Source organism: Girardinichthys multiradiatus, chromosome 1 (genome assembly GCF_021462225.1).
Source record: "Girardinichthys multiradiatus isolate DD_20200921_A chromosome 1, DD_fGirMul_XY1, whole genome shotgun sequence".
NCBI classification, from domain to species: domain Eukaryota; kingdom Metazoa; phylum Chordata; class Actinopteri; order Cyprinodontiformes; family Goodeidae; genus Girardinichthys; species Girardinichthys multiradiatus.
Window position 1 is genome coordinate 22,874,932 of NC_061794.1, and position 24,925 is coordinate 22,899,856.

At 39.9% G+C, this 24,925-nt stretch overlaps 2 protein-coding genes across 4 annotated transcripts in view; both read left to right on the forward strand.

Annotated features, from left to right (window-relative positions):
- Positions 1–16,569, forward strand: part of ahcyl1 (adenosylhomocysteinase-like 1) — a 34,250-nt gene extending 17,681 nt beyond the window's left edge. For 2 of the 3 annotated variants that reach the window (XM_047379230.1, XM_047379239.1), the window contains exons 2-17: positions 3,420–3,534; positions 4,974–5,117; positions 7,954–8,054; positions 8,161–8,263; positions 9,288–9,382; positions 9,487–9,593; positions 9,977–10,093; positions 11,353–11,416; positions 11,529–11,617; positions 11,772–11,842; positions 11,990–12,084; positions 15,244–15,342; positions 15,481–15,549; positions 15,638–15,716; positions 15,819–15,939; positions 16,052–16,569. In XM_047379230.1, coding sequence (XP_047235186.1) covers positions 3,420–3,534; positions 4,974–5,117; positions 7,954–8,054; positions 8,161–8,263; positions 9,288–9,382; positions 9,487–9,593; positions 9,977–10,093; positions 11,353–11,416; positions 11,529–11,617; positions 11,772–11,842; positions 11,990–12,084; positions 15,244–15,342; positions 15,481–15,549; positions 15,638–15,716; positions 15,819–15,939; positions 16,052–16,058 — 1,476 coding nt within the window. In that variant the 3' untranslated portion in view covers positions 16,059–16,569. Of the gene's footprint in view, positions 1–49; positions 160–3,419; positions 3,535–4,973; positions 5,118–7,953; positions 8,055–8,160; positions 8,264–9,287; positions 9,383–9,486; positions 9,594–9,976; positions 10,094–11,352; positions 11,417–11,528; positions 11,618–11,771; positions 11,843–11,989; positions 12,085–15,243; positions 15,343–15,480; positions 15,550–15,637; positions 15,717–15,818; positions 15,940–16,051 lie in introns of those variants that run through there. The other variant, XM_047379247.1, reaches the window with a different exon arrangement.
- Positions 16,570–20,146: 3,577 nt separating this feature from the next.
- hspa1b (heat shock protein family A (Hsp70) member 1B) lies at positions 20,147–24,925 on the forward strand. Its single transcript, XM_047359683.1, is given in 3 exon segments — positions 20,147–20,241; positions 22,980–23,322; positions 23,325–24,925. Coding segments are annotated over 2 exon segments (1,824 nt in total). The 5' UTR covers positions 20,147–20,241; positions 22,980–22,998; the 3' UTR covers positions 24,825–24,925.

The following is a 24,925-nucleotide window of genomic DNA, read 5'->3' on the forward strand; positions in this document are numbered from 1 at the left end:
CTGCCTGGGAGTGTTCTGGGATAATAGCATCAGGGACACCTGGTACCATCGTACGCACACACACAGGACAGGCTCAGAGAGGTAGGCTAGAAAACTGAAGAGAGCAGCAGGCAGTGACCGGCAGCTATGGCCCACAAGCATGGACATGGAAGAGAACGGGTGAGTTGCTTTTAATGATTCACAGGAAATTTATCTTTCAGGTACATAGATCCCTTTGGATCACTTGTGGCTTGGGACAGGTTACAATCTTCTTGTCGCAATATGCAGTACTGTTCTACGTTCAACTAGAAATCTTTCAACTGAAATGATGTTATCTCAAGTAGCAAAAACATGATGCAGACAGCAATTATCATTTACATTATCTTATGTTGTAACCAGAAAAGGCAAACAGTCTTGTTGAAATGTTCGTGAATTGGGAAAGAAAAGTTCAAAGTGTGTGCTGAATCCACATGAATTGGTCCAGAGTAAAACTAAATGTACTGTTTTCAAAGCATTTGAGAAAGGCCACAGTCTCAGTTGTGAAAACAGAGCCATGCAGAGATCTGCTCTGTTCACCCTGACTCCCAAGCTTCTTGAGTTTCTCTTTAGCTGCATAGTAGATTGTTGAAGTCAAGGTGTGACTGCCAGTGAATGAGGGATCATGAGGTCAAAAAGTTAAGTGACTGAAACTACTACTGTTTAGCATTATCTTGTTATTACAAATTACAAATTCAGCATTTAGCAGGAGAACGAACCCCATTCATCTGCCTGTGAGGTCACTTCCTGAAAAATGAGCCACATGATTCTTGGCTTTTTGACTTTACTCACTTTGTTGTATTTATGTAATTCTTTAAGTTGTTACTCCTTAACACGTTCTATCAAGCTTGACCTGTGCATGTGCTGCAGTGCATTTCACACAGATCTTACACATCACAGTGGTTTTATTCTAGTATCTGTGTGGCCCCTGATACATCGTACTGTTTTGTCAACTCCACCGACCCGCTCGGCAGTTTGCACTCCAAACACAAGTTATGTACATTAAAAATAAGATGCCAAAGGAGCCAGACAGCGTTGTCCCAAACGTCTCAGGAGGGCAGCAGTGTGAACTGTGTGTGGACCGCCAGTGACTGACTTGCAACACCATTCTGACAAGTCAAATGATCAGGAGTTGAGGACACACACACAGAGAAAATTCAGAAAAATGTTTTGCATGCCGTCTGTGCAGCTGCCATAATTGCATGACACTGTACAGTGTTATGACTGTACACAACAGTCATAACATCAAACATCAAAGTGCAATAATGGATACATGAGTATGAATTCTTGGATAGGCAGACAGTATGGCCGTCAGAAGCACTCCCAATCAAGATTTAAACATGATTTCAGTATTATTTGTTTCAGTTAGAGAAGAACAGATCAGAATATTTTTAAACGTTTGACTTCTTGATGGTGATTTTGGTCGGTTTTGATTTCTCTTTAGGGGCAATAAGATAAGAAGATGTAAGAAATTCTAAATATTTTTTTCAAGCATTCCTGCTAAATGCAGTCAGTACTTATTTTACCTATATTAGGAGCAGAGGCAACATCACACTGTGGGAAATCAGTTGCTCTAAAATAGGATTTTACATATAAAATACATCCTGTAATAGTTATTAGCTTGAATAGAGCTTAACTAAAACAGCACTGTCTGCATTCCCTGTTGAGAATGTAGGTCCATAGATCAACTTTGAGGTCTCCAAAAGGCTGGCAACGTGACTTGACAGATAGAGGTTGAAAGCTCAAATGGTCAAAATAGAGCAACTTTGCTGTACCCTGTGCTGCCATCCGCTGAAAGCCTTGCTCTCTCCCTCTCTTTCGCAGCTTGAATGTACTGCAGATATATCTCATAATGTCATAGGAAATGTGCTTAACTTACAGTGGGTAAAATAAGTATTGAAAATGTCAAAGGTTTTCTCAGTATATGTATTTCTAAAATCTCTGTTGACATAAAATTCACACCAGATGTCAGTAACAACCCAAATAATCTGCACATAAACATAAATCAAAGCGAATTAATCCAGAAATGAAGTTATGATTTAAAAATTGCAATGAAGTAGGGAATAACGATTGAATACATAAACTGAAATGTATTCAATACTTTATGGAAAAGCCATTTTGCAATGACAACTTCAAGATGTCTCCTGTATGCATTCTCAAGTGTGATTTTGATCCTTTCTTTTAAACAAACTGTCTTCAAATCTTCGAGGTTTTGGAGGTCCTTTTTTATGCACTCTAATCTTCAGTTCTTTCCACACAGTTTCAATTGGCTCTCTGCAAATGGTTCTTAGTGTTTGAACAACTCTTTTGACCAATCGCCTGACTCCTTTGTCGGAAATCGTATGAGGGGCACATGGCTGGAGCGGTTTTAGGGGGAATTCTGTTCTTTTTTTTTTTTTTTGCCAAAGTAAGACTTTTTTGGTTAAAGTCTGTTTGTTTTTTCCAATTGTACTACTCTGTGCTAAAACCTGGTAAGGATAAACTTTTTTTTAGGCCATCAGTTAATATTAAATCAGCTGATATTGATTTGCACAAAACAGCAGATATTATTTCAAATTTTGGACAAATTTCCCCTGGTTTCTTGGCTTTCTGTCTTTTTGCACATCCTTTCTTCACGTGTTCAAAACGTATTCTCTGTGTCATTTCATTTTATTATAACTCATTTGTGAACTAAGTCATCAGTTACTTTCTCTGTGCATCTCTAGTTTCAGTGTTATACAGATGATCTGTTTAAGCTTGCAGTATTTCCTTTTTTTTCTATCACCAATTATATAAAGCAAAAATTGAGTAAAATGAAAGGACATCACGTAATCCCAGCAGACTTTCTGTTTCTGGTGAGGAACAGAGTTACATGTGGCACTGTGACGTAACAGTATATTTTCTTTAATATTTCCCTACACCTGTTTAAAGCTTATAACTGGAAAAATGTGTTTTGATGCTGGAACCTCAGAACGGATTCTCACACAGTTGCGACTTTTATTAAAAGCAAGGCTACAACATACAGAGCCTAATCAAGCTTTTGCTGATCCGATTCATGTGTTTCCAGGGCTTTGATCTTTGCCGCTTTGAAGGCTTTGGTTAACATGATGAATAACATCTAGCATCTAACAACAACTCAAGCCTGTGTATCTGAACAAAGCATAAATCACAGCGAAGGAGAGCACATCTAAAAATAATCAGCAGCTCTCTTCTTCCTGATCCACCTGTGCTTTACAAAAACAAGCAGATTTCCCTTTTTTTCTAAAGGACAGTTATGAGGCTGAAACAGCAAAATAGTCCAAATATAAACAGTTATGTAAGCATATTACAGAGCATCTTCACTGTTAATGTGTAACGATGATGATGACCCTTTTTTGTCCCTGTCTACCCATGATTTCAATGTTGAATTTTGTTGTTTTATTCAGATTCAGTTTGCGAATGCAGAGGACAAGCAGGAATTCAGCAAGTATCCGACCAAGGCAGGTCGCCGCTCCCTCTCACGTTCCATCTCACAGTCCTCCACAGACAGCTACAGCTCAGGTACTGTAACCCAGACATTTCAATACAGATCCACCCGTTAACTTTAGGTATCAGTGATTTTAAAATGTACATATATGCTTTTGAAAGGCTTCTGCACATCCATAAATGCTTTTTTTTTTTTTACATATTTGTCAATTTGTGTTTTTATTTGGATTTTAGGGGATAGACCAACACAAGGTAGTGTATAACTACGGAGTGAATTAAAACAATAATGCCTCACTTTTACAAGAGAAATCTGGAAAGTGTGGCTTATATATTTATTCCCCTTTATACTCTGATACTCCTAAATAAAATCCATGGCAACCAACCGCCTTCAAAACTCACCTTATTAGTAAATCTGTTCTGCATGTGTGTAATTTAATCTCCGTATAAATCCAGCTGTTCTGTGAAGGCTATGAGGTTTATTAGAGAACAAACAGCTTCATGAAGACCAATGAACACAGCAGACAGGTCAGGGATAAGGTTATGGAGACGTTTAAAGCAGAGTTATTAATCAATTTACCAAGCTTTGAATTTTTTTTGTATGGCATACCATTCAATCCATCATCTAATAATGGAAACACTTGGGCTCAACTCGGGGTGGGAAAAATCTTTTGACCATGAATGAAATCTGGCCTTTATGAAAGAGAGGCAAGAAGATATGCTTTGGTAAAAGAAAACCATATGAAGTCCTGTTTTCCACATGGCAAAATGAGATAACTTTTTCAAGGAAGGTGCTCTGGTCAGATGAGACCAAATTTAAATTATATATAGGCTTAAATTCATAATTAGCCAAACACACTATTTCCCACTGTGGAACATAACAACATGACTGCATCATGCTGTGAGAATGCTTTCTTCAGTAGGCACTGGGAAGATGGTCAGAATTGATTGGATGGTGGCTGGAGCTAAATACAACTCAATATGGAAGGAAACCACTTACAGACAGCTAAAGACCAGACTGGGACAGAGGTTAACCTACCAGCAGGAACATTTTAATTTAATATATTAATTTATTTAACAGGGACAATGTACATTAATTGACATTGCTGTAAATACATTGCTGTATGGGAATCATCCAATTAGCCATTTGTCATTCGTTGTCACTGGACAAATGAAAATATTTGTCTCACTAAAAACAACAGGTAACACTATGACAATACAAAGTTTAAATGAACATAAAACATAAATGAACATTAAATACAGTTATCACCCTTCCATTTCACAATTATGCTCTACTTTGTGTTGTCCTATTACATAAAATCCCAATAAAATAAATCAAAGTCTGTGGTTGCAACTTGACAAAGTGTGAATACTTTTACAAGGTGCTGTAAACACACACAGGAAGTGTGCACAGAGGTCCCTCCTTTCTCACAATAGATTTGAAGTATAGATTTCATAATTAGCTCCGCCTGCGTGTTTTAACACAAAGGTGACCTTTTGTGTTCTGCTCTTTCCAGCTGCATCCTACACCGACAGCTCGGATGATGAAACATCCCCACGGGACAAAGCCCAGGTCAACAGCCATGGCAGCACCGACTTCTGTGTGAAGAACATAAAACAGGCTGAATTCGGCCGGCGAGAAATTGAAATAGCGGAGCAAGGTACTCACAGATGTGTACATTCAGAAGATAATATTGCTTTTTACATGCAGTAGTAGAAATCACAACAGTAGATGTTTTTTGATTAGTGTAGCTCTAATTTATTTAGCTTTTCGATTATAATGGAATCGTGTCTGCTGTAAATACATGATGAATGGCTAGTTTCTCAATTGCTTTACTATTAGACGCTCTGTATAATAGACTGCTTGGAAACAAAGAAAGGTTGGAGTTTCTTGTCCCTGAATATTAGTCATATAACTGCTTAAACACTACATGTTAAAATGTTCCAATTTCACAGCAGTTAACATCTCTGGTATTAGGCAGTGTGTTATTTCATCCATCCATCAGTCCGGCCTTTTCTTGAAGGTTCACAGGTGGGGGCTTTTGCATATCTCCAGGGTGTACCCCACCTCTCGCTCAATGACAACTAGTCTATTATAGGACAACACAGAGACATACATGACAGTCATGCACACACCCACTTATACCTAATGGCAATTTAGAGTAATCAGTTGACCTAACAGTCATGTTTTGGGTCTGTGGGATGCTGGAGTACCCTAAGAGAACCCATGCATGCACAGGGAGAACATACACACTCCATGCAGAAAGATCCCAGGTAAGGATTCCAACTCAGGACCCTGTTGCTGCAAGGCAACAGTGCTACCAACTATGCAGCTCAATGTGTTTTTCAGAAAACATTATTGCAGCTGTTTCTTCTGTTCTTTTTATTTCAACTCTCTAAGATCTGGGTGTTGTAGTCCCTTTCCTCTGTCTGCTGTCCTCCAAGCTGTTTACATTGTTCATGTGATGTATGAATTTCTTGACTAGTGTTTATTAGGCTTTAAACCTGCAGGACTGCAGATGCTACTTTACTGTTGGTAAACTCATCTGTCAATTTTCAGTTGTTCTCTTCATAACCATCTTGTAGAAAGGGATTATTATTTTCTTTACAAAAGCAGCTCATTCTTCACTCGTCAAAATCCGACTCTAATCTTAGGTTTAAAAGTGCAAACGTAGAGCTTATGTGTTGATTATTATGCACCTTTTTCATACACTCGTCACACTATTGTGTTTTTTAGGGGTTCCTAAGCATATTGAAACGTAATGAATTTTATTTTTTCATTAAACACTTCCAGCATTTAACAAGTTTTTCATTTACTTCTTTCTGCATGGAGTTTGCATGTTCTCCCTGTGCATGCATGGGTTCTCTCTGGGTACTCTAGCTTCCTCCGACAGTCCAAAGATGTGCCTGTTAGGTTAATTGGCCTCTCTAAATTGCTCTTAGGCGTGAATGAGTGTATGCATGGTTGTTTGTCCTGTGTGTGGCTGTGTTGCCCTGCGATGAACTGGCGACCTGTCCAGGGTGTACCCCACCTCCTGCCCATAGACTGCTGAAGATAGGCACCAGCTTCCCCGTGACCCACTGTGAAAGAAGTGGTAGAAAATGAATGACTGACTAACTGACTTTAGTCCTTACACAAACACCTAAACAGTAATAGATGTTGGTTTTTTTGTCTTTTATTTGCTGAATTGCAACATATCTTTTAGTCCAATCCATAAATGTATGCTCATCACAAATCAAAAAAGGACTCTACACCCTCTTTGATGAAAGTTTTAAACTGGACCTATAGTTCTTAAGTCGGCTGTTGTTTAGATGCAAAAAAACATTAACACTAATACTTTTAGTTGTGGCTGCACGGTGGTGCAGTTGGTAGCACTGATGCCTTGCAGCAAGAAGGTCCTGGGTTCGATTCCCGGCCGGGGATCTTTCTGCATGGAGTTTGCATGTTCTCCCCATGCATGCGTGGGTTCTCACCGGGTACTCCAGCTTCCTCCCACAGTCCAAAGACATGCCTGTTAGGTTAATTGGTCTCTCTAAATTGTCCCTTAGGTGTATGAATGAGTGTGCATGGTTGTTTTTGTGTTGCCCTGCGATGGACTGGCGACCTGTCCAGGGTGTATCCTGCCTCTCGCCCATAGATTGCTGGAGATAGGCACCAGCTCCCCCGCGACCCACTATGGAATAAGCGGTAGAAAATGACTGACTGACTTTTAGTTTGGAAACAAAAGACAAATTTTGCCTCAAAGAATCTGTATTTAGTGTAGGATTGTCTCATCTAGTGTCATATATTTAAAAAAAGAAGTGAACTAAGTTCTGAGACAGAAATAGCCCCTGATATGATAAAGTAGCAGCCTTGTGTTTCTACGGCATACGAAGATACAAGGTCCCAGCCCTTTTTAAGTATATGAAATTAAAGCATGTGATCTCCAGGTAAGACAGGCTGCCATGTTTTTTTTTGTTTGACGTGTTGAGCATAGCAACATATAACTTACATTTGGATGGCTGCAAAAAAAATGACGTTTGTGCAACGTAAATAGCAATGACCGGATAATATTAATGCTGCTAAATCTTGTGGTACACTGTGCAGACACTTTGTCTGCACTAATGATGAGGATTCAATGACCTTGTGATACTGCCCTGCCATGTACTGCCAAGTTCTGCATGCAGTTACCTATTCTGAGAACAGCCTTCAAGCTGCTTCATCTGAATTTCAAATGTCAATGTTGACAGTAAAAGCTAAGTTTTATTGGCAGCCTAGCCAGTACACTTCATCATTTTCCTGTTTTTTTTTTTTTAAAGTTTAGTATATATGCACAGTCACCATCTTCTTATGATGTTCAGTCAAATTTGGTTATTGGGTTCCTGTTTTCCTAACTTCTAAACTGATATTTTCATTGAAAAACCTTAAAATGTGTTTAAAAATAAAAGCCAAACTTGCTCTGTTTGAGTTAAAGAGCTCTGTTCGTAATATTGAAGTATCATGTATTCCCTTTACAGACATGTCTGCCCTGATCTCGCTGAGGAAGAGAGCCCAGGGGGAGAAGCCGCTGGCTGGTGCAAAGATTGTGGGCTGTACCCATATCACTGCTCAGACAGCCGTATGTTCTGTCGTCTCGTCCTGTTTAGTGCAGGTCTATCTAATATTTTGTTACAGCTCACATCTTCTAAATGTATGCATGTGTGCAATCCATCATACCCTTCTAGGTCCTGATTGAAACTCTGGTGGCCCTCGGTGCCCAGTGCCGCTGGACTGCCTGTAACATCTACTCCACTCAAAACGAGGTGGCCGCTGCTCTTGCTGAGACTGGTGATTTTTTTTTTCCTTCATAAGCGTGGGACTTTTTCTTTATAACTTCCTAGTTTAAGACATAATCTTCTCTGAAAGTCACACCTTAACACTTTGGTAACATGAAGAAAAGGTTTATGTGAACAGCAACATTTGTAGGAATAACAGGGATAGGCCCCCACTCTTCAGAAAAAAATAACAAAGGGATTGTTTTTTTAACAAACCAAAAAGATTACATTCAAATTTCATAACAGAGACCAACAGGAGGTGCGGCGCTGGTGGTGTAGGGGTATATAGAGGCTATAGTCCTCGATGCGGCCGTCCGGGGTTTAAGTCCCGGATCCAGCGACCTTTTCTGAATATCTTCGCCTTTTTCTTGTCTGCCTACTGTTCAAAAATGAAAAATAAAAGGCCTCTAGTGCCAAAAAAATATCTAAAACAAAACTGAGACAGACAGGAAGCTGAAGCACCCAACACAGTCTCTCCTTCACCGTGAACATTATTTTAAACGGGAGAAATGCTGTGGTTGTTGTTGAAAACCCAGGTTCATTGGATCAACAATATATTGTACAAGACCTAAAATACAGTTTAACACGTGGAAACGATAACAAGCTGTAGTTTGTCAAAACTGGCCATACAAAATGTGACTGCATGTCCTACAGGGAGTGCCGATGGCATAATCATGGTATTGGGAGTTGAATTTAATGAAAGCATCCAAATATTGACATTTTATTCTACTTTATTCTGGATCCTGAGCTACAAAACAGATAACCATAAATATTATAAGCTTCAATCTGTATGTTTTCTAATTTGTTTATTGATTATTATTGATTTTTGTTTTTTTGGTAAAGTTGTGTTTTTTGTAATTTCTTTGTGACATTTTCTGTTATTTTGACCTTAGGTGTAACTTTAACGGTAAGACTGAATGAACTCTGTGACCTTGAAAGTTAACTGTTGCACGCTTATGTTTTTATTGTGTTATGCACCCTAATGGGCCTGTTGCTCACGCTGTCTCTGCTCATCATATGTGTTTTGCTTCCTGCAGGTGTACCTGTGTTTGCGTGGAAAGGTGAATCAGAGGACGACTTCTGGTGGTGCATCGATCGCTGTGTCAATACCGACGGCTGGCAGGCCAATATGGTATAATGAGTGCAGTCACATCATAAATTTAACACCTGCCTTTGGGGCTTTCCTAAATCTTTGATGCAGCTCAATTATGTTATTTTTTTCTTTTTAAATAAAAGATCTTGGATGATGGTGGAGATTTAACCCACTGGGTTTACAAGAAATATCCCAGCGTGTTCAAAAAGGCACGAGGAATTGTGGAGGAGAGTGTCACTGGTGTTCACAGGTCAGATAGTTTCATCATTATTATTTTAAGCCTCTATCTCAACTGTGGCATGGCCTCTTGTTACTGATGTGTTTTCCTGGGAAAGTCAGACTTTACCTGAAAGCATTCGCTGATAAATAACATTCTAAATATCGTTCCAACAGGAACCGTATCCGAAGCTTTTATAAAAGTCATGTTGCTATTGATACCTGACTTTATGGGTTGACTTAAGGGCATTCGAGAAACGTGACACAGCTAATATATACCCTTCCATAGACTCAATTAGCCGCAATGCTTTAGAAAGCTTAATGTTATAAAGACAGATGTCTCACTTTCATTGGATATATACAAAGGTGTCATGTGACCAGATCTGCCTAAACGCGGCTCCTAATGTGTTCTCTCAGATTGTACCAGTTATCTAAGGCAGGTAAACTGTGTGTCCCTGCAATGAATGTGAATGACTCGGTTACAAAGCAGAAGTTTGACAACCTCTACTGCTGCCGCGAATCTATTCTGGATGGGTGAGCAAATTAGAAATTTTAAAATATTAACAGTAGAAACCAGATATTTACATACATGTAAAAAAAGACTCATAACCTTTTTTCACACTGTCTGACATTAACCAGACTAAGCTTTTCCTTTTTAGGGCAGTTTGGATTACCAAAATAATTTGTTCGTCAAATGACAGAATAATGAGAGAGACAAATTTTAGAGGTTTTTTTTTTTTTTTTTTTTAAATTCACAAGTCAGCATAGATGTACTTACAATTAGGTGGAAATGCCCTCAGCAGTATGACTTGGGTTGAACGTTGTTAGGCTTCTCACAACAGATAGCTGGGATTTTGGCCCAGTCCTCCAGACAGAATTGATATAACTGAGTCCGGTTTGTATGCCACTTTCCTAGAAAACACCTTTTTTAGCTCTGCCCAAAATCTGTCAATGGGAGTAAGATCAGGGCTTTTTGATAGCCACCCCCAAAACTTTGTCAATGACAAGCTTTAACTTCCTGACTTATGTCTTTAGGTGCTGCTTCAATATATGCATATATTGTTCTTTCCTCATGATGCCATGTATTTTGTGAAGTGCAACAGCCCGTCCTGCAGCAAAACGCCCCCACAACGTTATGCTGCCACCCCCGTTCTTCACAGTTGGGATGATGTTCTCCAGCTTATGAGCTTCCCCCCATTTTCTTCCAAATGTAACACTGGTCATTATGGTCAAACACTAGAACTTTAGTTTCATCAGAACACAGTATATGTCTGCAAACAAATTTTTGTTTTTGTCCCTGAGTGCATTTGTAAACTGTAACCGGCTTTCCTATGTTACTTCTCAGTGGCCTTTCAGCCCATCTCTGTGCAGGATTCATTTCACTGTGGATAGTAACGGTATATTCAGCCTTCACATCTTCTTTTGCTTATTTTTGTTGGGTTGATACATTTCACACCAAATCCTGTTTGTCTCTGCCAAGCTTACGAAGCCACGGCATCATCACCTGGGTTTCTCACACTGTTTAAAAGCATAATAATCCAAAGTATGTAGGAGATTTTAAATAAACTAGTAAAAAAAGTATCCAAAATGTTCTCTCTCTTTATTGTGGCATTTAGCAAATAGAGAAAGAATTCATAACACCCTAACGGAGCTAAAACAGAAAACCTTTAGTTTAATTTAATGTTGGACAGTAAAGAAAAAAAATATATTTTTAGTGATGATGTACAACAAAAAAATTTAAATAAAGATGATCCATGATGATCATGATCTTTTATTTTGCTTTCCTCTGACAGCCTGAAGAGGACCACAGACATCATGTTTGGAGGCAAACAAGTGGTTGTGTGTGGTTATGGGGAGGTGAGTCATTCCTAAATAAAAGAAAAAACAAAGAACAAAGGCTTTTACTTGAAATGATTGAATTTCCACTGTAGCAGCTGACCTTTTTATTGCACTGCCTTGTGATTTGTAGGTGGGAAAAGGCTGCTGCACTGCTCTTAAAGCCCTCGGTGCCATTGTTTGCATCACAGAGATTGACCCCATCTGTGCCCTGCAGGCATGGTGAGTCACTGCACTCCTCCATCAATAAATGTGCGCCACTAAAATTTCTGTGTTGTGCATCAAATTAGCTGTGATGCCAAATTATGCATTATTATAGACAGAGACTGTCTCTCTTGCACAAACAAATACAAATATCTGATTTGTGTCCACGCAGTATGGACGGATTTCGAGTGGTCAAGCTGAGCGAGGTGATCCGGCAGATGGACGTGGTGATAACTTGCACTGGTACTCAGTCCCATGCAGTGACACCTCTTACTTCTGCTTTAATGATCACATTAGAATACTCTTCTGGAGTTGGATAAAACACAACTTTTCAGTAATTCTTCAGGGATTATTTTCAATGTTCATCAGTTTTCCTTTTTTTTAATGCAGGCAACAAGAATGTTGTTTCCAGAGAACATCTTGACCGAATGAAGAATGGCTGTATTGTCTGCAATATGGGACATTCCAATACCGAGATCGATGTGGTAATTTCATTGTTTTTCTGTGTGTTGGACATTTCTGCCTGAGTATTTCTGTTTACAGTTTGTGTTGAAGAATAGAATAGAATAGAATAGAATAGAATAGAAAAACCCTATTTTGTTCTTTCTGATAGCATATAATCTTGTAAACTCTACATATATGCCTTAATGTTTGATTTATCCAGATTAAAGCTCTTGATTTAGAATTTAGGGGGATCAGATGTAAAGAACAACTTGGTTAAGCTCCATCTGTTATTAAAGGTGAGGTATGTGGAATGTGACCCTTAACCTGGTTTGGTTTAGCCCCTTATTTATTTTTTATAATATTTTTGTTTTCAGAAACAGGATAAATCTTAAAATATAACAGTGTGTTTTAAAGATTCTCTGTTCAGTGTAGAATAATTCAGTTTATGTTTGATCAGTCCAATAATTTTTGACTTTTATGTATGGATAATCAAATACAGTCCAAATTTCTTAAAAAAAATCAGAAACAGCCCTTTTCTTTCCCAACTGTGGTGTACAGAAATGCAGCATTTCTATGCCGTCTTAAAAGTCGAATTCACTTTAATTATTTTCCAGGTCTGAGTATGTATGCAAGAAAAATGAGCATCAAAAATATTTGATTTTTCCAGGCCTTTTTCCTTCTTTCATTTTCAAAAATCCATTTGCTAATACAGATTCATAAATAATGTGCGATGGTTTTCACATTTAGAATAATTTAACATGCTTTGCACCATGCTTTTATCATTTTATCCATCTTCATTAATGGTTTTGATGACTGACTGAATAAAAAGTCTTTTATTAAAAAGGAGCCATTTTCTACCGTTTTGGTCTCTAGAAATCTAGGGATTCAGGTTTCACTGGATCTGTGGTTCTGCATCGTCAAACAAATGTCCAACATATCACTTCTGTATTTTAAACAATGGTCACAATGATAGACTGAAATAAAAAAGGACTTGGACTTCCTCCTGTGTTGGACTAAAATTTGATTGACACCGACACTGACTTAAGGTCTCGTCATGAAGCAACAAATAGGACCCTAAAAGGATAGAGCCTGGAGCTTTCTGAATAGCTTCATTCCCTTGATGGTTAACTGTTTATTTATTAGAATAATTTAAGAATAGACATCAGCTTTCATCAAGTCACAGCCTGATACTTTGTTGAAGTTAATAAAATCAATGCCATGTATACTGCTGACTTTAAAATGCAGTAAAGTAGACTTATTTACTCACCCTTGTCTTTAGGACTCTCCTATGTGTTTCTTGACTGAAAGTAGCAGACGTTTTATCCCAACCAGAGTTTCTGCAGGTCAGCCTCCACATGCTGCTCTAGCGTGGGATAATTAGGTTAAAGAAGCTGCTAAAATTCTTACAACAAATTCTTAAAACAGCTTCTTCAATTGTTTCAAAGGCTTATCTGACTCAATGCATACAGCCACAGTCCTGCTCCTGCTGACAATGTTTACATCCAGAGAAGTTTGCTGCAGTGTTAGGCACCATAAGTATGTTTACTCTCTGCTTTGATGTCTCTTTGATAATAAAATATATTCCAGTGCGGTTCTAGTTAATTTTGTGAGAATGAAACCTATATTGAGTTAGAGCTAGGTTTGTTACTAGAGTTGTAAAATTGAATTACATCTGTTGAAGGTAAACTAAGCGCAGCGCCCTCTGCTGGGCAGCGTCTTTGCATGCCTGAGGGGAGCAGGGTACAGACATATTAGAGACACACAGTGAGCCTCTAAAGTATGGAAGCAAATCGTTACCATATTTCAAATGAAAAAGCATTTCCAGAAATGCTTTTTCATTTTAAGAATGTGGCTGCATTATTTGACCCATAAATAAAATTAGTAATCAATCATCCTATTTGCATTTGCATTTTCTTCTTCATGACTGCACATTTTATGCCATAATCAAAAAGAAAACAAAGTAGACATTGCTTTTTCATTTTCGTGGTCTGCCCGCAAAGTACTGCCCAGAACTGGAAAACAAAAAAGCATTCCGAGCGGCGGGCGCAGCAGAGTGACGTCAGCAGCCGCTCTTCCTCAGCACCTTGCTGACCGAGCTACCCATCTTGTTCGGTAGGGGGCGCTGTGCACATCTGCATTGCATTATATTGCAAACGTGCCGAGAAATTAATTGAATTGCAGCCGAGCTCAATTTGTGGCAGTGGCAGACAGAAATGCCACTAATTTTATTTATGGGTCAAATAACGCAGCCACATTCTTAAAATGAAAAAGCATTTCTGTAAATGCTTTTTCATTTGAAATATGGTAACGATTTGCTTCCATACTAAAGAGCTCCTGCAGCTTCTCTCTTTTTTACATTGTTATGCGAGCATAAGAAAATCTGCCACACCTCAGCCTGTCTATTATGAAGTGCAGCAAACAAATTCACAGACAGTAGACCAGCAACAGGTTTTGGGAGTAGAATTTAATCAGGGACTTCCGATAAGTGTTAACAAAAAAATTAACCTAACCCAACACCTAACGGATCCTAGGCATCGGATCCCGTACTGAATAGACACAGTGGTAATTCCACTGATAGGTAAAAATAAAATACTTAATTATTTTTGTTCTGGTAGGAGGGTCTGGGCTGTGGTTTCATGGGATCTTACTTCATAAGTATCACCCATCTGAACAGGGTTAAAGACACATCCTTTCATGGAAGTGTGATACTCGTACTTGTACTCGTACTTGTCGTCTTCCGCTTGTCCGGGACCGGGTCGCGGGGGCAGCAGACTCAGCAGAGACGCCCAGACGTCCCTTTCTCCAGACACCTCCTCCAGCTCCTCCAGGGGGAGCCCAAGGCGTTCCCAGGCCAGCCGTTGAAGTCCCCCAGCAGAATAATGGAGTCCCCGGGAGGGGCGCTATCCAGCACCCCCGACAGGGATGCCAAGAAGGCCGGGTACTCTGCACTACCACTCGGCCCGTAGGCTGAAATGATAGTCAGAGACCTCTCCCCAACCCGAAGGCGCAGGGATACAACCCTCTCATCCACTGGGGTAAACCCCAACACGAGATGGCTGAGCTGGGGGGGCAACAAGCAAACCCAACAAAGTCGAACTCATTTGTGTTTGTCTTGTCTGAGCTGTTTTTGTGACAGATGGCTCATAATTTTTCCCTTCTTAATGAATTTGTTTGTGTGTTTTCTTTTTGTGCGCCCTCAGGCGAGTCTACGCAGCCCTGAACTGACCTGGGAGAGGGTTCGCTCTCAGGTCGACCACATCATCTGGCCTGATGGAAAAAGGGTGATTGTGCTGGCAGAGGTAATGTCCCAGGACAAGTGTACAAAAAATCCTCACAGTTTCTGTTTTTGGGGTGTTTTCATATTTCAGACTTCTAATTTATTTAGTTTGTTCACAGAATTTATAATAAACTTTTTGTATGTGTTCTGTTCTTCTCAGGGTCGTCTTTTAAATCTGAGCTGTTCTACAGTGCCAACATTTGTGTTGTCCATCACTGCTACTACCCAGGTCAATTTTACTTGCTCTGCAGCAGAATAATGTTTGCAGGTGTTGCTTGTCAGGCTTACATCAACTGTGTGCTCTGTGCTGTGTGTAGGCTCTGGCCTTGATTGAGCTGTACAACGCTCCAGAAGGACGTTACAAACAAGATGTTTATCTTCTGCCCAAGAAAATGGGTATGAGTTTTTCCAAATCCTCCTCACTGCTGCCACCTTAAGGCTTACCTAAGAATTTTATCCAGTTATCCAGTGTGAATTGCTCTCTGTTTCTGCTCCAAGATGAGTATGTGGCCAGTCTGCACCTGCCCAACTTTGATGCTCACCTGACAGAGCTGTCTGACGAGCAGGCTAAATACATGGGGCTGAACAAGAACGGGCCATTCAAGCCAAATTATTACAGGTTGGAGTCACGTTGTCCTTTCCTACGATTACTTTTCATTTTAAATGACATGATAAACAGATAAGATTGATAAAATGCAAAGAAGTCCAATAACACTGTGTTTACTTCACAGGTACTAATAAAGATGTCTGCTACTCAGCGAAACGTTGTCCTGGGATTAAAAGAGATATCTATTTTATTTTCTAAACTACTGCAAGATGAAGGAATTATTTTACTTATGCTGAATGTAACTTATTAATAGCACCTCAGAAGTAGATTTAAAAATGACATGTTAAGACATATAGAGAACTTATAATATATAATCAATTAACACTGGTCTGTCTTGTGTTCAAAAGCATCCTACTTGCATGCATTGATGTTTCTGTGTTTTTAGTTGTTACTGATTTTGTTTCTTGATCACAGAGTTGTTGATTTGTTTGTTTACTCTATTTACGCACAGTGCCAAACTATGGCTGTTTCTGTTTTAAGCCAGAGTTTAGGCTGAGCCAAAGCAAACTCTGTGTTGGTATGTACAGGGGTTGGACAATGAAACTGAAACACCTGGTTTTAGACCACAATAATTTATTAGTATGGTGTAGGGCCTCCTTTTGCGGCCAATACAGCGTCAATTCATCTTGGGAATGACATATACAAGTCCTGCACAGTGGTCAGAGGGATTTTAAGCCATTCTTCTTGCAGGATAGTGGCCAGGTCACTACGTGATACTGGTGGAGGAAAACGTTTCCTGACTCGCTCCTCCAAAACACCCCAAAGTGGCTCAATAATATTTAGATCTGGTGACTGTGCAGGCCATGGGAGATGTTCAACTTCACTTTCATGTTCATCAAACCAATCTTTCACCAGTTGCTGTGTGTATTGGTGCATTGTCATCCTGATACATGGCACCGCCTTCAGGATACAATGTTTGAACCATTGGATGCACATGGTCCTCAAGAATGGTTCGGTAGTCCTTGGCAGTGACGCGCCCATCTAGCACAAGTATTGGGCCAAGGGAATGCCATGATATGGCAGCCCAAACCATCACTGATCCACCCCCATGCTTCACTCTGGGCTTGCAACAGTCTGGGTGGTACGCTTCTTTGGGGCTTCTCCACAACGTAACTCTCCCAGATGTGGGGAAAACAGTAAAGGTGGACTCATCAGAGAACAATACATGTTTCACATTGTCCACAGCCCAAGATTTGCGCTCCTTGCACCATTGAAACCGACGTTTGGCATTGGCATGAGTGACCAAAGGTTTGGCTATAGCAGCCCAGCCGTGTATATTGACCCTGTGGAGCTCCCGACGGACAGTTCTGGTAGAAACAGGAGAGTTGAGGTGCACATTTAATTCTGCCGTGATTTGGGCAGCTGTGGTTTTATGTTTTTTGGATACAATCCGGGTTAGCACCCGAACATCCCTTTCAGACAGCTTCCTCTTGCATCTACAGTTAATCCTGTTGGATGTGGTTCATCCTTCTTGGTGGTATGCTGACATTTCAATATTTTGAGCAAAACTGTGCTCTTACCCTGCTAATTGAACCTTCACACTCTGCTCTTATTGGTGCAATGTGTAATCAATGAAGACTGGCTACCAGACTGGTCCAATTTAGCCTTGAAACCTCCCACACTAAAATGACAGGTGTTTTAGTTTCATTGTCCAACCCCTGTACAATCTTTGAGATGTTTCGTATGCATTCAAACATGTTTAAATACAATCTGCACATAAGCCCTAAAAGGTGACATCCACTCATTCTTGAAATATAGAAAATGTAGAAGTATTCATATCCCTTTTTCACATTTTGTGATGTTACAATCACAAGCTTCAATGTGTTTTATAGATATTTTATGACAGATCATCATAAGGTAGCTCATAACTGTGAAGTTGAAGAGGATACATCAATTTCAGAATATTTATAAATTAAAATCTGAAAAATGTTGCATGCAATGGATTTCAACCCTCCCAAGCAAATATTTTTTTAGAACCACCTTTCACTACAATTAGAGCTGCACATGTTTTATGGTATGTCTCTACCACCTTTTCACATTCAGAGACTAACATTTTGTCCATTCTTCTTTGCAAAATAGTTCAAGCTCATTCAAAATTTTGAAAACTGTTTCTGTTTCTGTTGAACTCTGACTGTATGTTCAGGGTTATTTTCCTGCTGAAAGGGGAACCTCCACCCCAGTTTCAAGCCTGGCTGCCTCTGGTTTCCTTCCAGGATTGCTATATCCCAGCTGAACCCCCCCCCCCCCCCCTTGCTGTCACCATGTTACACAATGGGGATGATGTGTAATTCTTCCCTGCATAGTGCAAAACTCTTTGCTAAAATTGTTATATTTTTGTCTCACCTGACCAGAACATCTACCTTGTGGCAAACAGTAAATGAGACTTCTTTCAATGGTGGCTCCACTTTGTAGAGTGCACAGCTAATGGTAGTACTGTTGACAGATTCTTCAAACTGTGCTGTGGATCTCTGCAGCTCCTCCAGAGTAGCTATTTGTCGTTTGGTTGCTTCTCTGACCAATGGTGTCCTTACCAGGCCTGTTAGTTCAGGTGAACGGCTATATCTTGGTAGGTTTGGAGTTGAGCCAGTCTTTTCCATTTTCAGGTAACTCCTGATGTCTCCTGGTGTCTTTTGTCCTTGTAAAAAAGAAAGAAAAACTTAAAACCCTTTATCCCTTTTCTCTCACTTCAAAAATATGCTACTTAGTGTTGTTTTTCCAAATAAAATCCATTGAAGTTTTTGGTTATAACATAACAGAAGGTAAGAACGTTTAAAGGATGTGATTACTTTTTCAAGGCATCAACACTGATTGAATGTTGTATATTCAACAGCAAATGATGGTAAAGATTAAGGCTTTACTTATTGCTGAAGGGATTTTTGGAAAAGCCTGAGAAGTAAAGCAACAATAGGTTTGTCAATAAATGACACATTTTCTTATGTATTTCCAACTTTCCCTTTGCTCCCTGACATTCCACTCCTGATCTCTGTCACTGTAAAAGTCTTTTGCCTGGATGATGCCTTTTAAGGCCATGGTATGAATGTGCCTTTTTGATTCTATACAACTCTGTATTCAAATAGGTTGAGACACTGTTTTAAATGGAATTAACTGAAAATAGCACCCAAGATTGGATTGTATTTACAGACAGTGTATTTTGATCTTTCTGGTAGGAATTATTGATTCAGCAAAATACTAAAATATCTGTCTGGGAGAATTAAGGATTAGCATGAGAGAAATGTCTTAAGCAAATATTTAAAATTACCCTTATTAAAACTAGAAATCAGATTAGAACTATAATAGAACTGAATGCAAGGAGTTGCTTATTTCAGCAAGACAATAACTAAACAGTGATGAGTCCAGGTATCTACAGTCTTGAGATTAAATATTTTTTTGTATTAATTAAACTAGTAGTACAAAACAGTCCCTTACCTCATTTAGGTGAATTTAAGTAATATATAACATGATTAAAATGATTATTTTTTAAATGTGTCGTCAGAATCAGTTAAAAATAAGCAGACTATAATGTTTAGCTTCAACAGCTGCACTATTTACTTTAGTTAGGAAATCCCACAAGTGTCCGAACTTGTTTTCAAACAGGTTTAAAATACCAACCATCAGCACTGACCTTAATTCAACCAATCATTCCTTTTTTTAATCACTAATATTTAAACGTAATGTCTTCCTTCCACTGCTTCTGGTAGTAATTGTAACTCTAATGTATGAGATGTAATTAAAGAAAAATATTGAACTTTATGTTGGGCGTATGATTGTCACTGTCTTAATTTGATTCAACTGGGTCACCTTAAGTAACATTTTAAATGATTAAAATGACATTAAGTGTGTGTGTACTATGTATGTTCATTCATGCATTAAATCAGCAATAAAGCAATGCTTTTTAACTGACTTTAAAAGTGTGTTGTTTTTTTTTTTTGGGAGGACAAGTAATTTTGGAGATAAAATTGGAGTTGAAGACAGACAGAAGTTTCTCCTAACTGCTACATTCTCTTCATTGCTTTCCTCCCAGTCAATCCAGAGTGTCATACCACTCTCCCTCTCTAGAATATTCACAGACTCTCGTGCTCCATGCTAGCTGCATTAGTTTCTAATATTAACTGTTTGGTCACTGGGCCCGAAGGAGGAGAAGCGGGGTACTGAGAGCCTACTGGAAACCTGAGTGTTGCTATATAAGCAATCAGCCTGACCTAGTCCAGGCAGTTTCAAAAGAAAACTCAAAGGCAGAAGCTGGCTTGAAGGCAACTCCCAGGGAAATCCTTCCTCACCCTAAGTCTTACTGCACCAAGGAGATTAGCACTAACTGTAAGTAGCTGTAATTCTATAATTTTTAAGGTCAAATATTTCTGTGAAAACATGAGTCTAATAATGGGTAAGGGTTATTTCAGGCCATTTATACTCTTTATTAAATGTTGAAAGATTTTGTAAATTATGTCAAATGGAATTTGTGTAAAGATTTGTCTCATGAAATACTGTTTTATAATCTTGAGCATCTTGTCATCTCTTTACACCTTGGTTCAAAGTAGCCATGCTCAGTGTTACTTTTTAAGGCTGTCTCTAGCAATACAGGTCCTTCTCAAAATATTAGCATATTGTGATAAAGTTCATTATTTTCCATAATGTCATGATGAAAATTTAACATTCATATATTTTAGATTCATTGCACACTAACTGAAATATTTCAGGTCTTTTATTGTCTTAATACGGATGATTTTGGCATACAGCTCATGAAAACCCAAAATTACTATCTCACAAAATTAGCATATTTCATCCGACCAATAAAAGAAAATTGTTTATAATACAAAAAACGTCAACCTTCAAATAATCATGTACAGTTATGCACTCAATACTTGGTCGGGAATCCTTTTGCAGAAATGACTGCTTCAATGCGGCGTGGCATGGAGGCAATCAGCCTGTGGCACTGCTGAGGTCTTATGGAGGCCCAGGATGCTTCGATAGCGGCCTTTAGCTCATCCAGAGTGTTGGGTCTTGAGTCTCTCAACGTTCTCTTCACAATATCCCACAGATTCTCTATGGGGTTCAGGTCAGGAGAGTTGGCAGGCCAATTGAGCACAGTGATACCATGGTCAGTAAACCATTTACCAGTGGTTTTGGCACTGTGAGCAGGTGCCAGGTCGTGCTGAAAAATGAAATCTTCATCTCCATAAAGCTTTTCAGCAGATGGAAGCATGAAGTGCTCCAAAATCTCCTGATAGCTAGCTGCATTGACCCTGCCCTTGATAAAACACAGTGGACCAACACCAGCAGCTGACACGGCACCCCAGACCATCACTGACTGTGGGTACTTGACACTGGACTTCTGGCATTTTGGCATTTCCTTCTCCCCAGTCTTCCTCCAGACTCTGGCACCTTGATTTCCGAATGACATGCAGAATTTGCTTTCATCCGAAAAAAGTACTTTGGACCACAACAGTCCAGTGCTGCTTCTCTGTAGCCCAGGTCAGGCGCTTCTGCCGCTGTTTCTGGTTCAAAAGTGGCTTGACTTGGGGAATGCGGCACCTGTAGCCCATTTCCTGCACACGCCTGTAACGGCGGCTCTGAATGTTTCTATTCCAGACTCAGTCCACTGCTTCCGCAGGTCCCCCAAGGTCTGGAATCGGCCCTTCTCCACAATCTTCCTCAGGGTCCGGTCACCTCTTCTCGTTGTGCAGCGTTTTCTGCCACACTTTTTCCTTCCCACAGACGTCCCACTGAGGTGCCTTGATATAGCACTCTGGGAACAGCCTATTCGTTCAGAAATTTCTTTCTGTGTCTTACCCTCTTGCTTGAGGGTGTCAATAGTGGCCTTCTGGACAACAGTCAGGTCGGCAGTCTTACCCATGATTGGGGTTTTGAGTGATGAACCAGGCTGGGAGTTTTAAAGGCCCCAGGAATCTTTTGCAGGTGTTTAGAGTTAACTCGTTGATTCAGATGATTAGGTTCATAGCTCGTTTAGAGACCCTTTTAATGATATGCTAATTTTGTGAGATAGGAATTTTGGGTTTTCATGAGCTGTATGCCAAAATCATCCGTATTAAGACAATAAAAGACCTGAAATATTTCAGTTAGTGTGCAATGAATCTAAAATATATGAATGTTAAATTTTCATCATTACATTATGGAAAATAATGAACTTTATCACAATATGCTAATATTTTGAGAAGGACCTATACGTCTAGAGGCTTGCTGAAGGTTCTTTTGTCTTCACATGTTGGTTGGTTTTATAGAAAATGCAACAAAATGTAAGTTTTATTATTTGGAAACAATTTGTTCCAACATCTTCGATAGATTCTGTTACAATATTACCAAAGATAACAGTTGGAACAGCATCAAATAATAATGATGTCAGTAAGAAACAGAAAACTGTCCAGTTAAAGACACTTACCTTAACTAGTTGAACTATCATTTTATGCCACCTTTACATCTAATAGCTCTTTATGAATTAACTTGTGGTGCAAACTGCTGTTTTATTATCAAACGGGTTCAGCTATTGAATTAAGGAGAAGCTCAGATAATTCATACATCTGAGTTAGTGGCAAAAAGAGGTCAGGTATAAAGACTAATGTGACAATTTGTTACAATGAGGGACTATTACTCAAGACAAAAAGAAAAAGTATGTACTGTCCAAGTATTAACTGACTCAGACCCTAAGTTTAAATAGAAGTCAACTGGACTTCTCTTGTTTCTTAAAGGTTTTACCTTATAAAAGTCACATTTCAAGAACTCTTAAGGGCAAAGGTGACCCTTCTCTCTATTCAGTTTAGTGTTTTGGTTGTTGTCACTTGACCATCCAAACATGTCCCTAACAATGTGAGTTGTTTTGGGTTGCATGTCTCAAGGTCCTGAATATCAGCTAATCCACCTGGGAAGATGAGTCAAGGATGCACTATGGGTGTTAGAAAGAAACAATTAGAGGTCACCATGTGACTCTGAGATCTAAATGCATGATGAACCCAAATGTTTTCATTAGTATTAGGTCCTTACAGTTTACCTTTAAAATATTACCTTTAAAATAATATTTTGTTCACTCTGATTTTGTCTAGGTACATCTCACCAAGCAAGATGTCATCAGCTAAGGGAATATCCATTGGCATCGATCTGGGTACCACCTACTCTTGTGTTGGGGTTTTCCAGCAAGGGAAAGTGGAAATCATTGCCAACGATCAAGGCAACAGGACAACCCCCAGCTACATGGCCTTTACTGACACAGAGAGGCTCACCGGAGATGCTGCCAAGAACCAAGTTGCCATGAACCCCACCAACACAATCTTTGATGCCAAACGACTCATTGGAAGAAGGTTTGATGACCCAGTGGTCCAGTCTGACATCAAGCTCTGGCCCTTTAAGGTAACCAATGACAATGGCAAGCCTAAAGTCCAGGTGAAATAAGGGAGAATAAGGGAGAAATAAAGACCTTCTGTCCTGAGGAGATTTCCTCGATGGTCCTGGTTAAAATGAGAGAAATAGCCGAGGCCTTTCTGGGTCAGAGGGTGTTGAATGCGGTCATCACAGTGCCAGCTTACTTTAATGATTCCCAGAGGCAAGCCACAAAGGATGCTGGAGTGATCTCTGGACTAAATGTTCTGCGGATTATAAATGAGCCCACAGCAGCAGCCATTGCCTACGGCCTGGATAAAGATAAAAGAGGAGAGCGCAATGTCCTCATTTTTGATCTTGGCGGAGGCACTTTTGACGTGTCTATCCTGACCATTGAGGACGGCATATTTGAGGTGAAAGCCACAGCAGGGGACACACACCTTGGCGGGGAGGACTTTGACAACCGAATGGTCAGCCACTTTGTGGAGGAGTTTAAAAGAAAACAAAAGAAGGATATCAGCCAGAACAAGAGAGCAGTGAGGAGACTGCGCACAGCTTGTGAGAGAGCAAAGAGGACCTTGTCCTCCAGCACTCGGGCCAGCATTGAGATTGACTCGCTCTTTGAGGGCATTGACTTTTACACCTCAATCACACGGGCACGTTTTGAGGAGCTCAACTCAGACCTCTTCAGGGGAACTCTAGAGCCAGTTGAGAAGGCCCTACAAGATGCTAAGCTGGATAAATCCAATATTCATGAAATTGTCCTAGTTGGTGGCTCTACAAGAATTCCCAAAGTCCAGAAGCTCCTATGGGATTTTTTCAATGGTAGAGATCTAAATAAGACCATCAACCCTGATGAGGCGGTAGCCTATGGTGCAGCAGTTCAGGCTGCTATCCTCATGGGTGACACCTCAGAGAATGTCCAAGATCTACTGCTCCTGGATGTGGCACCCTTGTCTCTGGGCATTGAGACAGCTGGTGGGGTTATGACACCCCTTATCAAGCGGAACACCACCATCCCCACGAAGCAAACTCAGATCTTCTCCACATACTCAGATAACCAGCCAGGAGTCCTGATTCAGGTGATTGAAGGTGAGAGAGCTATGACCAAGGACAACAACCTCCTGGGAAAGTTTGAGCTCACAGGTCTCCCCCCTGCTTCCAGAGGAGTGCCACAGATAGAAGTCACTTTTGACGTTGAGATCGAGAAGATGGTGCAGGACGCAGACAAGTACAAGGCAGAGGATGGCATCCAAAGAGAGAAGATCGCAGCAAAGAATTCTCTGGAATCCTATGCTTACCACATGAAGAGCAGTGTTGAGGATGATGCCTTGAAAGGAAAAATCAGCGAGGAGGAAAAAAAACTAGTCGCTGACAAATGCAGCCAGACAATTTCCTGGCTTGAGAACAACCAGCTGGCAGAGAAGGATGAGTATGAACATCAGCAAAATGAGCTGGAGAGGGTGTGCAAACCAATTGTGACAAAGTTGTACCAAGGAGCAGCATCAGGGAGCTGCAGCAGCCAGGCTGGAGGTAGCTCTCATGGTCCCACTATCGAGGAGGTTGACTAAACCTACGGACTGCAGAATTTCACTTCTGGTGAAAGATTTCTGACTGATCCAAAACTTTTCATTGTTTCCAGATATTAATAATAAACATATTTTGGAAAACA